Source organism: Schistocerca nitens, chromosome 7, assembly GCF_023898315.1.
Source record: "Schistocerca nitens isolate TAMUIC-IGC-003100 chromosome 7, iqSchNite1.1, whole genome shotgun sequence".
NCBI lineage: Eukaryota > Metazoa > Arthropoda > Insecta > Orthoptera > Acrididae > Schistocerca > Schistocerca nitens.
In genome coordinates, this window is record NC_064620.1 from 398,145,189 (window position 1) to 398,161,008 (window position 15,820).

Here is a 15,820-nt window from a genome sequence, read left to right on the forward strand (position 1 = left end):
TGCAGAATTAAGGACAGTGGTACATTTATAACCTCTCTGTGAATTCACCTGTCTGTAGGAGACATTTTCCTGTTTACGACCTTAGAATTTTACTATTTTTGTAGATCTTATGTTGTGTGATTTGCTTTGAGAGTTTTGGTTTTAAACACTATATTACATAATCGCCTCTTTCTTGGGTATTTTTCTTTGTGCATTATCAAATCATTTCCATCGACAGTTACCTGTGAACCACCAGTCGTCCACACATTTACTCTTGGTTCAAATCTGACGCCAGATAAAAGATATGACCAGTTTACCTCCTGCCTCTGCTATGTTTTTCTTTTGTAACTTTTCATCTTCAAAAAAATGCACCATATTCCTTATCGTATTCATCTTGTCCTCTTCTTCTTCTTCTTCTTCTTCTTCTTCCTCTTCCTCTTCTTCTTCTGCTCCAAAATCTGTGCTTTCATAAATAGATTGGGTTAATCTCCTTCCTCTTTGTCTTCTTTTAGAATAGTTATCCAATGTCTCCATCTTCTGCTTTCTTAAATACAATGTTTTCTTTGTGTTCTGTTTTTTCATCTTAGTCTGTCTTCTTCAGAATAGCTGCCCCAATATCTGTAACAATTGTGAAAGGATCTAAATGCACTTTCCAGTAGAGACTCAGCTTCACCTAGTGTTTTTTACAGAAAAGCCAGTTTACTGCGCGATATTTCGTCAAGATTCCATCACCATAATTTTAATACTAATCTTTTGTCCAGTGGAATGAAAAGCAAGTTGACAACCACGATGGACAATCAAAATTTGAATCGATTACAAGAAAACGTATCAGTTTATTTGGTACGGAAATACTCACATGTTTCGGGTGATATCAAATATAAACATAGCTACCGAAATTCAGATGGTGACATTCACACAGACCATTTAAAAAATTGTATGGATTGGAATTTCATTCGCATAGACCCTTCAAAAAACGGAACATGTCTAAATTTCACTCACAGAGACTGTTTAGAAAAAGAGAAGAAATCTGAATATCATTCACAAAGGCCGTCTAAGAAACGTAACGGGTCGGAATTTCATTTACACAGACAATTTAAGCAACACAACGGGTCAGAATTTCATTTACACAGGCAATTTAAGCAACACAACGGGTCAGAATTTCATTCACACAGATCGTTTAAAAAAACGGACCGAGTTGGAATATCATTATCACAGACTGTTGAAACAACGGAACAATTCAGAATTTCATTAACACACATTGTTTAAAAAACAGAACGTGCCGGAATTTCATTCATATAGAGTGTAAATCGTTGAAAAAAAACTAAATGAATCAGACCATCGTCCTCATATCAGAGTGACTAAATGTTCGGACAAATCCGGACCGGACAGCATAATATCCACTTTTTCTCAAAAACTAGTCGCTAGAAATGTCTTCAGAACCTCAAAAATGAAAAGTATTTTATTTTCATCTTACATATTCTCACGAGCGGCATAGTTCCTTCAGCTAGCTATTATCCTGATTAATACCTCAGCGTCTGAAGCTCGAAACGCAATCGCGATTTCAACAGATGGCAAAAGTAGCTTCCGTCTTGCTTTGCTGAAGATAAAGGGAGAATTAGCATGAAGCGCTTTCAAGATACTTCTCAAGCACCCAAACACATACGCATACTAAGATGCCAAACACATTGAGAGTAAATCAGCTGATTAAATAGTTGGTTGATCAGTATCTTATTCCACTATAATTTGCATAATTTCACTCTCCAAATTATACAGGTTTATTGCATTTCCTTTACCTATATCTCCTCGCAATGATAAGACATATATTACCAAGTTACTGAAATAACGCCAAATCAAACTACCTGTAATGGAGTTTCCTTTCAGCTGTGCAACTGGATTCTTGATCTCCTGGAAGGAAGTCCGCCCCTGAGGATACGGTAGCTCCGCGTGCTCGGTCAGAGAGCTGGTTGGCCTCTGTAATAAAAAACTGAGTGGAAGAATCAACAAACGAACTTGATCGGATGTCATGTGACGTCAAACACAACAATCAACAACGAACAAAATGCAAAAAAAAAGAAAAAAAAAAGAAGTGGTCAGCGCGACGGAATGTCATACCTAACGGCCCGGGTTCGATTTCCGGATGAGTCGGAGATTTGCTCCGCTCAGAGTCTGAGTGCTGTGTTATCATTATCATTTCATCCCCATCGACACGCAAGTCGCCGAAGTGGCGTCAGCTCGAAAGACTTGCACCAGGCGAACGGTCTACCCGACGGGAAGCCCTAGCCATACGGCATTTCCATTTCCTGTAAGGAAGGTGAGAGTTAGTAGTAACTGAAGGGAAGTGATCTTGTGAAACTAATATCTCAGACATACAAGACAGCGTTATAGGTTCTCCGCTGTTCTGAATTTTTATAAATAATTTACGAGTCAATTTCATCAACCTGCCCTGTCAGAGTGCTGGTTTGGATGCATTAGCAGAGAGGCAGAAATGGCAAGCACAGTCGCATGAAAAGATTTACCACGTGCTATTCGAGAAGTAGAAATACCCTTGGGCATTGCGTTGGATGGTATTGTCTAAACTCCACAACATTTATACGATTCAGCTGCTCGTCATCATCTGTTTTATTCTGTCTCCGTGTACTTTAAAAAGCTATAATCTTTTGCATGTATTACGTTTTGATTTGAATTTGCAGCCGTTTCTCTACAACTTTGAGAAATCTGATAACAGTTTGACAATAATCCTCAGAAACACTACACTACACAGAACAGGAACGACATACACATCAAATCGTCTACTTCGAACATATTCACAGTTCGTACACTGCTACTGACAAACTTCACAAACAATTGGCAAACACAGAGACTGGGTTTCTCATACAACCGGTTAATAGCTTTTACACAATTATAAAAGGGATGCCGCTTACGAATTTTTTATTTGAAAAATCCTAAGGCTTAATTGAAACAAGCTTTACTAACATTATACCTCTATTCTTTACATAAACATTTCTCAAGATAATCACCCTGGCGGCGAACACCAGTTTGTTCATATCGTCACTGTAGATATACTTCACGGGGTCACAATCTCACCTCTAGTTGCACCGACTCATGACTATCAACCTGAAATCCTCGAAGGTGTTATTTAAGTATTTTAAACAGATGAAAATCGGGTGGGACCAAGTTGGGACTGTCTGGAGAACAATCGACGACAGTGAACCCAAAGCGTCCGGTTGCTGCAGATGTCGCAGCGCTCGTGTGTGATTTGGCATTGTCATGCTGAAGGATGGTTAAATGGCTCTAAGCATTATGGGACTTAACATCTGAGGTTATCAGTCCCCTACACTTAGAACTACTTAAACCTAACTAACCTTTGGACATCACACAAATCCATGCCCGAGGCAGGATTCGAACCTGCGACCGCAGCAGCAGCGCGGTTCCGGACTGAAGCGCCTAGAACCGCTCGGCCACAGCGGCCGCCATGCTGAAGGAGAGAGTGCACTATGTGCGGACGAACTCCTCGATTTCGTGCTTTTATTTTTCTCAGGATCTATCAGTACACATGTTCTACGCTACAATTCCAAATCCTCTAGTGGAAGAGAGTTTCATCTGTAGACAGCGAAGTGGGAAAGTCTACGGAGTAATATGCATGACATATAATGCGTCAACAGATTTTGAGAACAGAATAAAAAATACAAAGGCGTTACCTTTCAGCACGACCTAGCAGTTACGCACAGAAAATAATTCATACACAAGTAGCGGCGGCAGAGTTACCAAATATCATTAGTACTTGCCAGGGAAGACACGCAGCAAAGATTTGCTTGCTCTGGTAGGCAGCAAGGGCCAGCTGGCGGCAGGCAAGGAAATTCCGTGGCCTGGCGAGCAGCGAGGAGTCACGAGATCCTCTTATAGGAGCTCGCAAGATTCATTTATCACTGCAAGGGGATGGGATACACGAGAGAGATTTTTGCTCGCAGACAGTTGGCACTCTCAGGTAGTACTAGGAGAATTGTTTACACTAGGCTCGAATTTTTTCTTGTAGTTACTGTCTGACTGTTCCTTTCGAATCCTTTCTGCAAGCGTCTGGGAGTCTTGCGAGAGCAAGTGTCGGAAGCGTTTACACAATACAGTGAGTGTGTCTGCGAAGGCAGAGAGATCACTCCAAGCGAGATTTTTCTGTGGTAGTCCACCTGCTTACTTGAGTGGTAATGTGTTTGCCTGCCATGAAGCGGGCCTCGGTTCGATATTCGGCCGGTTTGGAGATTTTCTCCGCCCGTGGTCTGGATATTGTGCTGTCCTCATCATCATCTCATCGTCACCGACGTGCAAGTCGCCCAGTGTGGCGTCACCTGAAATAAGACTTGCAACCCGGCGGCCGAACTTCCCTGGTGGGGTCTCCTGGCCAAAAATGCCACACGATCATTTCATTTTGTAAATTTTCTGTTGTGGTTCTGAGCGTGCAATAGAGGAGCGTCGGGTTGAAGCTGCCTTTTAATAATTTTAGTGGCAAAGAAAGAACGTAAACAGCCATGTTTGTGTTACATAAGAGAGCGGCTTAAGCGCCGTGATGATTTTGGAGCGTGCAAGGGTCTCACTGTAGAGCTCGTGATGGAAAATCCACAAAACATCGAAATTTTACGAGGATGAAAGCGTTTGAGAGGAAGAAATACTCTTTACAATTGGATCCAAAATTGCCAATCTACATACTTTTCTGCGTAAAATCCATTAATGTTAAAGACAGGGTGCTGGTGACAATAGTATTTCAAGTATGACCTACGGTTATTCTCTTTAACATCTGGTAAAGTAACCATTACGGTGAAACAACATTGCACCAGTTTCATCTTGATGCCCACAGAAGATCAAAAGTGTAATAAGGTGCATGTATTATAAATGAAGCATTTCCGGAGATACTTTTATTGCAGCGTTTTTACTTGTATTGACTTAAGTAACCACTCGTAAATTCCTGAAGGTTTGTTTTTCAACACACAATATAATAATATTATAATTGAATACCACACTAGATAAAATTATAGATACAGTTGTATTGCTTGAATTTAAATGGCACTTTTCCGAATTCCAAAACTATTACTATAACTTCACTTTCTCTACGTGAATTAACCTATATTACAAACCTACTTTTCCTGATCACTTCAGTTCTGTACATACTTCTGTGCAGTTGTTAAAAACTGTAGTCACTTCAGCCAAGAATCTTTGCTTCTTTTCTCAGTTCCAGTAGTCCAGTAACTGTATATTCCATGGCGCTGGCCTTTCTTCCTGAAAATAATTAAGTACACAACTTTGTCCTGAGTTCACTTTCTGGCAGCTCTCCTCATTAAGTGGCCCTAAGCACTATGGGACGTAACATCTAAGGTCATCAGTTGGGAACTTGGAGACCATTTGAAACAATTCGTGGACTTTATGAACTCAAACAACGATTCAATTTTTCTCGACGACAATGCACCATGTCACTGCCACAGTTGTTCGCGCCTGGATTGGAGAACATTCTGGACAGTCCGAGCGAATGATTTGGTCACCCAGTCGCTCGACATGAATCAAATCAAACGTTTATAGGACTTAATCGAGATGTCATTTGGTGCACAACATCCTGCAGTGGTAACACCTTCTCAGTTATGGACTACTACAAAGGCATCATATTCTGCAGGAACTTCTAAAGACTAATGTTACTTATAATCCGTCTTGATTGCAAATTATTTTTTTTAATTTAAATGACCGGTTTCGGTTCATTCATAATCATCTGATATTTCAGTTACAAGAGTAACCCGTCCAAATCCAGCAAGTTTCACATGCTGCGTCACATCTGATGTGAAAGTTGCTGGATTTGGACGGGTTACTCCTGTAACTGAAATATCAGATCTGAAGATGGTTCTGAATGAACCGAAACCGGTCATTTGAATTTAAATTAATAATTTGCAATCAAGACGGATTATAAGTAACATTATAAAATCACTGATTGCTGTTATCCCATCAGACATTATGTCTGTTTTTTTCAAAATTCTAAAGACTAGTTGAGTCCTTGCGACATCGAGTTGCTGCATTACGCAATGCAAAAGGAGGTCCGAGACGCTATTAGGAAAGATCGCATGACTTGTGTCACCTGAGCGTAGATTATCACGTATTCTTTCTATTGTAATGTGTATGCACAATAAGTACAATTTCCTTAGTGCCGTCTTTCCCGTTGTTGCAATTTTGGTGGCCAGCAGTGTACTGCGATTGTGCTGCTTTACTTTTATAACTATGACATACTGCCTACGTTGATGTCTCCCCCCGTCTGTCTGCAGAGCCGCAGACGCGCGCCCCCGTGGTGCGGCTGAACCGGCCCCACTACCGGCCCGGGGACACGCTGAGGGCCAACTGCAGCTCAGGGTCCGCCAAACCCGCGCCCCACATCGTCTGGATCGTCAACGGCGCTTCCGTAAGTATGCTGAACCACAACTCCACCAGCAAACATTGCGAGGTTGTTCAGGGATAGATTATGAGTAATTTGGTACGATAGGCCCATGGACGATGGAGGCTCTTCACAGAGTAATAATGTAATTACGATTTATTTTGTTAGTTACCACTATCACCATTGAATCTGTCAATATACCCACACAACAGCAGAGAAGCCTCGAATAAGTAATAATCACAACATATAAGGTGTGCCCAAGTGAAAGGGACCGACCGCCGTTTCATCCTCAGCTCACGAGCATCATTGGATGTTGATGTAGAGGGGCATGTGGCCGGCACGCTGCTCTCCCTACCGCTCTCAGCTTTCGTGACCGGAGCCGCTACTTCTCAATCAAGTAGCTCCTCAGTTGGCTTTACAAAATGTTGAAATGTGTGTGAAATCTTATGGGACTTAACTGCTAGGGTCATCAGTTCCTAAGCTTACACACTACTTAACCTAAATTATCCTAAGGACAACACACACACCCATGCCCGAGGGAGGGCTCGAGCCTCCACCGGGACCAGCCGCACAGGCCATGACTGCAGCGCCTGAGACTGCTTGGCTAATCCCGCGCGGCTGGCTTTACAAGGATACCGATTGGAGACTTATCCAAGTGCTAGTGAAGACCGATTGCGCGTAACTTCCGTGATATGACGGGAACCGGTGTTACCACTACGGCAAGGCTCCTGCCTAAAAGGAGTCTACAGTCACATGTAAAGCAATTTTAATAACAGTATTATAACTACCCACGGAACAACAAAGCTATACATACTTGCCAATGACATTGATATATCGGTCCCAACAAGTAGGAAGTGAGTTAACGGGTTCAGTGTACAGACTCCTGTGTTCCCGACGGATCCAGTTTTCTATGATGTCCTGAACATCCTTATCACAGGTGAACTTTGTCCATTTAGGGTATTGTTATAGGGGGCCTAAGATATGTAATTTACATGAGGAGATAACGTGACTGTGTGGAAGATGTTCCATGACTTTTCACATAGATTTTCGAAGAAGCTGACGGGTCTTCTTGGCCGCATGACCTGGACCAGGATTGTTCCATTCGAAACTTGCCCCTGCCCTTTTTGTGATGGCCTGTATGAGCCTCAGAAACATGTTCCAATACTGTTCAGCGTTAATTATTGCATCCCGTAGCAGCTAGTCGACTAGTAGCGGTCCTTTCTGCTCGAAGAGGAAACTGACTTACACATTTCCAGTCCTCATGGTGGATTGCGCTATGTTTCGACGAAGGGAGCCGGGATGCCGCCATTCCATGTTCATCCGCTGGAGGCAGGCTTGAAGTGGTGACACCACGTTTCATCATATGCCACAATCTGAGCAATGAAATTCGTCCCCTGCTCTGCGTATCTCAACAGATGGATCAGACAAACATTTATTCTCGGCATCTTGTGATTCCTTCTCGAGGGTTATGTGATGCACAGTTGCTTTCCTTATCAAGATTTCAACGGTGATGTCACGTGTGGTGATTCAACTATTCGTCGTTATGACCTCCTCCACAGCCGAAGTTGTGGAACTGATTGTGACAATGTGCACCTGTCTTGTGCGTGGCATATTTTTTATGTCTACACGTGCCCGCCCCATAAAGCCGTTGTCGCCAGGATATTGTGAACCGTGCGAGACACAGCTATCTATACATATACTTCATCCTGCGATTAATTTGTGAAGCATGCTCGCTTCCGCGCAAAAAAAAAAAAAAACTGGATAACCGCTGTCTGTGCTGATCGGAAGGTATTCATCATCCAACGAACTGCGGATTACAACACAACGCAAATGGGGAAATTGGTGGGATTCCGTTAACTCGGCTTGTGCAATTGGGAAAACACATTCATCCTAAAGGAGTGCATATCACGCTGCTACAGTGAAGATCTCCTTTCCAGCTGGACATACCATATACAACGCGCAAAACAGACTAATGAGAAAACTCTCATACACAAAAGTATTGTGACGCAGTTGTCGTCGGTGTCGGAACAGCTCAGCATAAAGTCATTCTGCCGCTCTTCCAGTGCATTCAGTGAACTCACACACGAGATGCATACCAACCAACACTTCGCTAATAAACGTATCGATCTTACAGCTGCGTATCACTGTTCACGCACAATTAACATTGATGGCGAATAAAACACTAGACAGAATCGATAAGTACTAACTGCAAGCTTGAGGACAACGTGGTAAGGAACGCATTACCGTTGTCAACACCAGATCCCGTGACCGAAACGGAACAAGACACACAGCTCCTACTGTCGTCATTTGTATTGCTTTCCACTATTTCCAGTCCAATACAAATATTAGATTGGGGTATAAGTTCCAGGAGTTTTTGTTTTTCAAGTTCGTATTCCTGTTGCTATGGGTTTATTTATCGATTGTCATTTTTATGTGTACTTCGTTGTTGCTATTTGAGTTTATGTACTGTTATGACCCCCCCGAGCTCAAAGGTTGTAATATGTCAGAACAACTGAGAGGTATGGTTGGGAGAGAGAGTTGACTCTCGTCGAAGGGTGCAGAGAAACGCGGGCAAGTGTGTCATACACTTTATTACATCGAAGGTACAAAGCGGACTTTCTGCTGAACTCGGCGATGGAACCGCACACCGTGCCAATGCCGGAACCTGCAGCGTCGGCGCTCGGTCGCCCATCCTTGTGGACGTAGCGGTCCTATTCACGCCACGGCTAAGTTGCTGCAGCGTCCGTTAACTGTGCCCGTGGCCCGGAACAGGGCTCACTGCTCCCTCAAGTGCGAGTCGTGGACACCATGTAGAGCGCCGAAGGGAAGCAGCCGACCGCCGTCGTTGCAGGGAGCCTGAGCAGGTCCGGTTTTCCGCCCAGGGCAGCTCGCTCAGTGCCCGCAGCTAGCTCTACACCCGGGAGGTCGCGAGTTTGTGCCCCAGCCATGCCACCACGGACGGAAGTTCGCGGTCTGCAGGACGATGCCGCACAGAGGGAGGAGGCTAGCAGCCCTCTCGCTGCTCGTGCCGGTGAAGCTCCAAGTTGCGACGCGCCCCGCCACAGCAATGACGCGTCCGTGCAGCGGAGGTTGGAGGTAGCTTCAGCGAGCCGGTTGGCGGCCCATATTAATCACCAGAAGGTGGTCGTGGTTGGCCTGCAAGTTAAACAATCGTCATTCCCCGGTTCTGGACGCAGACAGAATGGCAACACGACTACCTCTTCTGAGCTTCCGGACTCGCTTATCTATGTGTGTTTTCCTTACGCCCCTGAGGTAGATCCTCTGGAGGAGACAAGCGGAGTGCTCTTTAATAATTACAACTTCAGCTTTCCCCTGTCCACTTCAGCCCCTATACACAGATCACTAGAGGCTAATGTAACTGCAACATATAGGTTATTCGCAGCACGTCTGTGCCTCGTGCTAACCTGATTACTTCACATTTGTATACAACGCCTTCTAGCTTGTGAGCGGTGTCGTAAACCTGACTCTCCAGAATCGTTTGCAAAATATCAATACCGTCCGCGCCTGCTATCCGATGTGCCAATCGGTACCGAAATTATTGCCTTTCAGCAGCAGCTGCGCGAGACTTGCAAGAATTCCCCAAATCAACATTTGTAGTTATTCGTGGTGCATAAATATTGTAATTTTGTCATTTCGAGATAGTGAGTGAAGTTGTCGACACTAGAAAATGGAGTGCCGAGGGGAGAGAGACTGGAACATCTCCGACATGTCCTTTTGTTTGAGTTTAGTAGAATGTTGACAGGAGCGGAGGCAACCAGAACAATTTGTGCCGTCTGTGGGGATAGTGTCGTGACAGAGCACGGCTATAACATGTGTTTCTCGTTTTAAGGCCCGTCGTTTTGACTTTAGTGAGTCCCCACGTTCAGGAAGACTTTCCGGATTTGAGGAAGATCCTTTGAACACATCAATGCACAAAGATCCACGTGAGTGTGCTCGAGGACTTACAAGCATGAGTAACTGTGATCATTCCACCGTCATGCCACATTTAGTTATGTGGGGATGGTTCAAAAATGGAGAGTATGGGCACCGCATGCTCTAAGACAAAATCATAAAAATCATCATGTGGCCATATGCGCATCTCTGCTTGTTCGTCATCAGTTTCCTCTTGAACAACAACGACCATTCACGTCCTGTATCGTCACTGGTGAAGAGGAATGGGGTCTTTGTGCTAACATCAGGAAAATAAAGGAATGGTTGAGCTCTAACAATGCAGCAATTCCGCATACAAAGACCTGCGCACATCCACAAAGGATTGTGTGTTGCATCTGGCGGAACAGAGACGTTGTGTGTTCTACAAATTGCTTTCCCGAGGTGTAACCATCACTGCCACACCTACATCTACATGGATACACTTCAAATCCCATTTAAGTGCCTGGCAGAGGGTTCATCGAACGATCTTCACAATTCTCTATTATTCCAATCTCGTATAGCTGCGCGGAAAGAACCAACACCTATATCTTTCCGTACGAGCTCTGATTCCCCTTATTTTATCCTTTATTTCGTGAGAAGATTCCGTCGAAACGAAAAACGCCTTTCTTTTAATGATGTCCAGCCCAAATCCTGTGTAATTTCAGTGATTCTCTGTCCCATATTTCGCGATAATACAAAACGTGCCTCCCTTCTTTGAACTTTTTAGATGTACTGTGTCAGTCCTATCTGGCAAGGGTCCCACACCGCGCAGCAGTATTCTAAAAGAGGACGGACAAGCGTAGTGTAGGCAGTCTCCGTAGTAGATCTGTTACATTTTCTAAGTGTCCTGCCAATAAAACGCAGTCTTTGGTTAGCCTTCCCCACAACATATTCTATGTTTTCCTTCCAATTTAAGTTATTCGTAATTGTAATTCCTAGGTATTTAGTTGAATTTATGGCCTTTATATTTGACTGATTTATCGTGTAACCGAAGTTTAACTGATTCCTTTTAGCACTCATGTGGATGACCTCACATTTTTCGTTACTTATAGTCAACTGCCAATTTTCGCTCCATTCAGATATTTTTTCCAAATCATTTTCCAATTTGTTTTGATCTTCTGATGACTTTATTAGTCCATAAACGACTGCGTCATCTGCAAACAACCTAAGACGACTGTGTCCCCCAAATTGTTCACATAGATAAGGAACAGCAAAGGGCCTATAACACTACCTTGGGGAACGCCAAAAATCACTTCTGTTTTACTTTCCGAACAGTGACCTTTCTAACAAGAAGCCACGAATCCAAACTCCATAAGCACGCAATTTCACTATAAGCCGCTTGTGTGGTACAGTGTCAGAAGCCTTCTGGGAATCCAGAAATACGGAATCGACCTGAAATCCCTTGTCAGTAGCACTGCTGACAAATGTTCAAATGTGTGTGAAATCTTATGGGACTTAACTGCTAAGGTCATCAGTCCCCAAGCTTACACACTACTTAACCTAAATTATCCTAAGGACAAACACACACACCCATGCCCGAGGGAGGACTCGAACCTCCGCCGGGACCAGCCGCACAGTCCATGACTGCAGCGCCCTAGACCGCTCGGCTAATCCCGCGCAGCCACTGCTGACACTTACTGTCAACAACTGAGACGTCTTGTAGACGCAATCCAGGTAGAACGACGACGAAAACTGCGAGAAGTGATGCTACTGCACGATAATGCCCGTCCGCATTCTGCAAGAATGACAAAAAACATTGTACAGTATTTGGATCGGGAAGTCGTTCCACATCCACCTCATTCATCCAATCTTGCGCCCTCAGATTTTCCCCTTTTTTCGTTCTTTATCGAACAACCTTCAAAGAACTTCCTTTTCTGATGAAAATGCGCTCCGAACATGGCTTGATGATTTCTTCGCCTCAAAACTACGTGATTTCTACAGTCGCGGAATTAGAAAGAATTCCAGCGCTGACAGACTGTTGTGAATAGTGAATAAGAATATATTATTGCTGACTAAAGTGTCTGTTACATTTATCTGTTGTATTTATTAAACTTATTTAAAAACGCTACGATCGTATGCACCAAACCAACACAAAAGTAAGAGTGGGAAAAAAATAAACAAACAGTGCAATAACTCAAGAACGAGACGTTAGAGACTGTAGATCCCTTGTACCAACATACTCAGAAATTTATCCTATATACCGGCATTCATGTCAAGAAGTTTAAAAATATGTTCGGTTAGTAAAGTAGTGGTGTCGCTACAACTTTTGTGATTTTAACGTTACATTGTACATCATCCGTAGAAGATTAATTCGTGCTTTCCAGAGAGTCCACATACAAAACGAAAAGCTTGGGATTCTAGCAAATTCAAAGGATGGCTACGGTAACAATTTGTTGTTTATACCGCACCGTGTGCGTCGGTGAATCGCGAGGGGCGCGTGTATACTTAGTAACAGCATGGAAAACAAGATGCCACGTTCGAGTCCGGTCTAGCATACTGTATTAGTCTGCCCGGAAGCTTCAAGTGCACGTTGATATTAGTTCATTTTTATCTTCACAGTCTCAATAGCAACGATTTGCTTGGTGGGTGGGGAGGGAGGGTAGGTAAGAATATTTCGCATATCCCATTTTGGGAACTGCATTTTTAATGTTTCGTATTATGTTCCGTGACCATTCAAACTGTACTCTGGTATCTTCTGTAAGTTCGACTTGATATGGATTCCACATAACCGAGATGGTAAATAAATACGTCTGTGGAAAAATAAGTGTGGACCAGACTAATAAAACTATTTCAAATTTTCGCACTCACGGGCGTCAGTTTACAATCATGAAGTTTCTCATTTTATCACAATTTCCTATGGGAGTCGCTTCTTGTTACAGATTTAACTTTCATTAGTAAAGGTAAATCAACTACAAACGAGTTGTGATACAAGCTATAAACAAGCATAAAGGCTTAGCACGAATACGCTATCCTCGATTAAGAGCCGTACGAGTGCAATACCGCATATTCCGGTAGTTTTCACAACAGGCAACAAACTTAATCCCCCACTGGATGTTCCAGGTTTATAATTGTGCCGTTGCGCAATTGGGCCGCGCCCGCTTAAACTATTGCCAGAGAAAACAAAAAGCGTCGGCAGAACAGGAAATTATTATCTGCGCAGCATCCATACGCTTTTCAATAAAACCCACTAAATTAGGTTCCGAGTGGGCTTCAGTATTTATGCGATTACATGATTTGTTTAATTTACTTTAATGTTCTTGAATATCTACCGCTCTGTACGAATTATACGTTTTGCAGTGTTTAAATGAATGCTCAGCTGCTTTAATAAAACAGTTGCTTATTTTAATACCAGTAGATTAAAATTATATTAATCTAAACTCTCTCTCGTAGTTGTTCGATTATTAACTTAATAAGCACGGAGATTATTTACAGGAAAAATATTGTGAAGAGGAACAACGGTTATGTTTTAATGATCCGTCGATGGTGAGGTCGTTAGAGGCGAAGCAAAGATTCGGAATGGAGCAGGATGAGGAATGATATCGCCCGTGACGTTTTAGAGGCATCCATCCCGGCATTTACCTCAGTGGACAGAAACGATCATTTGCAACGAAAAGTAATCACAATCAGAAGACTGCCGTAAAAAACGCTTTGTTTCAGGGACAGTGAATTTTTTGCGTTACACTTGTTCTATTAGGTAGGTATACTATTAGATTTCACTTTATCATGCTTGCAAGAGTTGTTCTTTGAGCAGCCCGTTTGCGGATACTCACGGAGAGTCTCACACTTTTCAGCAACAAAATTTTATTTGTCTAAGTGGACTCCTAAAATTTAGATCTAATTAACTCAACGTGGCTGTATTCGGTGTTATGCTTTGAAACGACATGTTTAAGGTCGCATGCTCTTTTTTCTTACGACAAGACTAGCTTATAAAACCGACGTTCCCCAAGTATTTAACTGTAGCTGCGCTCGTGACTTTATGCGTGTGGAGTTTATTTTTGACTTATGAAGTTTCTTTGTATACAACGTTTGAAGTAGAAGGATTAGGGACATGAACGAAGAGCTTGTTTGCTTTACTAACAAAGGAGAGAGCCATGTGGAGCTGACCATGCGTAAAACAACTGACATTAAGATCCACGCCCACAACACGCAGCGTCTGGCAATGTGCTATGTTATGGTCGTGGCAGGGAAGTGTAAACATTTAAAGAGAAATGGTAAATTGTTAGGATTAAGTGGGATTTGCGGTATAAAAGCTCGTTCGTCTTCGATACTTTCCGTCAGAGTTTCAGATTCTACGATGTTGGAGAGGAGTAATTTTAAGCTTTTGTAAGTGAAGGGTTCTGCGGAGAGAGACGATGCGTTACGCTCTCGATCGGTGTTACGTCTTGCCTCACTTTTGGAAGCAGTTTCCAAGGAGTGAGTTGAAGCCTAGTGTTCCCGAGCACAAAAAGTCTCACCTCACGATCTCAGATGGATTCTTGAGACCGCATATTCTTTATTCTTTTAGCCGTTCTCGTGTATTCAGAAACACAAGACCATTTCAGGGCATTCTTATTCATAAACAACACGAAATAAAACTATAATAAGTAGGCACCTAAATCACAAAGCAAACTTAATAAACCCGTTTTTCGTTGCAAAGAAGTCAAATATAAGTAAAACTTATCGAAAGAAGCAAAGCAGTGCTAAGTTTTTAATACAGAAACCGATATCAGTATATCCATATATCCTAGCCAAGTACACTCGCTGTTAGTTTCTATTTGTAAAGATAAGATTCCCGTTCTTAATTCTGTCACTGAGTTAAACTTCCGAAAATAGTTCTGTCGCTCAGTTAAAAAACGGAGCAACGCCATCTATTGTTTCTTTGGTGTGTGTTGTGTATTAAACCAAGGGCCTAGAAACGACGGAGAGGCTGCGTCCCGCCGTAGCCCTCAGTGGTTCACAACCCCGTAACAGGCCACAGCAGTCCACCCACCCCACCACCACCCCACACAGAACCCAATTTTTTGGTGTACTACGCTGTGATGATTAAATATCCAAATTACTAAGCTGTGGAGATGCTTTTAGATAACATTTAAATTGCAAAACCATTTTTCTCGCTGACCGGATTTTGATGAAATAACGCCTATATATTGCTCCAAACTAAGCACAAGTTATCTGTGAAAATCCCTCAAAAATTCGTCTACTAGTTTTGGAGACTAGCGTGTTCAAACAGACAAACGGACAGACACGACGGTTTTACAGTTCCATTATTAGAAGTACTATACAAGACGACTGAATCGAAAATGCAATAAGGGGTTTGCGATTACAGCATGACGCTGATGCGTGTAGGCATATAGAAAGTGGAGAACCAAGAAGTACCAATCAGAGGGCCCTAACACATAAGGGAAGTCATTAAAAGGACACCAAAAATATAATGAATATCTGGATATGTAAATAAAACATACTGTAAGTATGTGTTTTTACAAAGTGGTTTGCTAAATACTTCTAAACATAGAAAGCTTAAAGCTTAGACCTATG

The 15,820-nt window shown here is 42.7% G+C and overlaps 1 protein-coding gene across 1 annotated transcript in view; it reads left to right on the forward strand.

Annotated features, from left to right (window-relative positions):
• The window catches only part of LOC126195298 (uncharacterized), a 717,802-nt gene that overhangs the window by 669,993 nt on the left and 31,989 nt on the right, over nucleotides 1–15,820 (forward strand). The window contains exon 4 of the mRNA XM_049933849.1: nucleotides 6,270–6,403. Coding sequence (XP_049789806.1) covers nucleotides 6,270–6,403 — 134 coding nt within the window. The remainder of the gene's footprint in view (nucleotides 1–6,269; nucleotides 6,404–15,820) is intronic.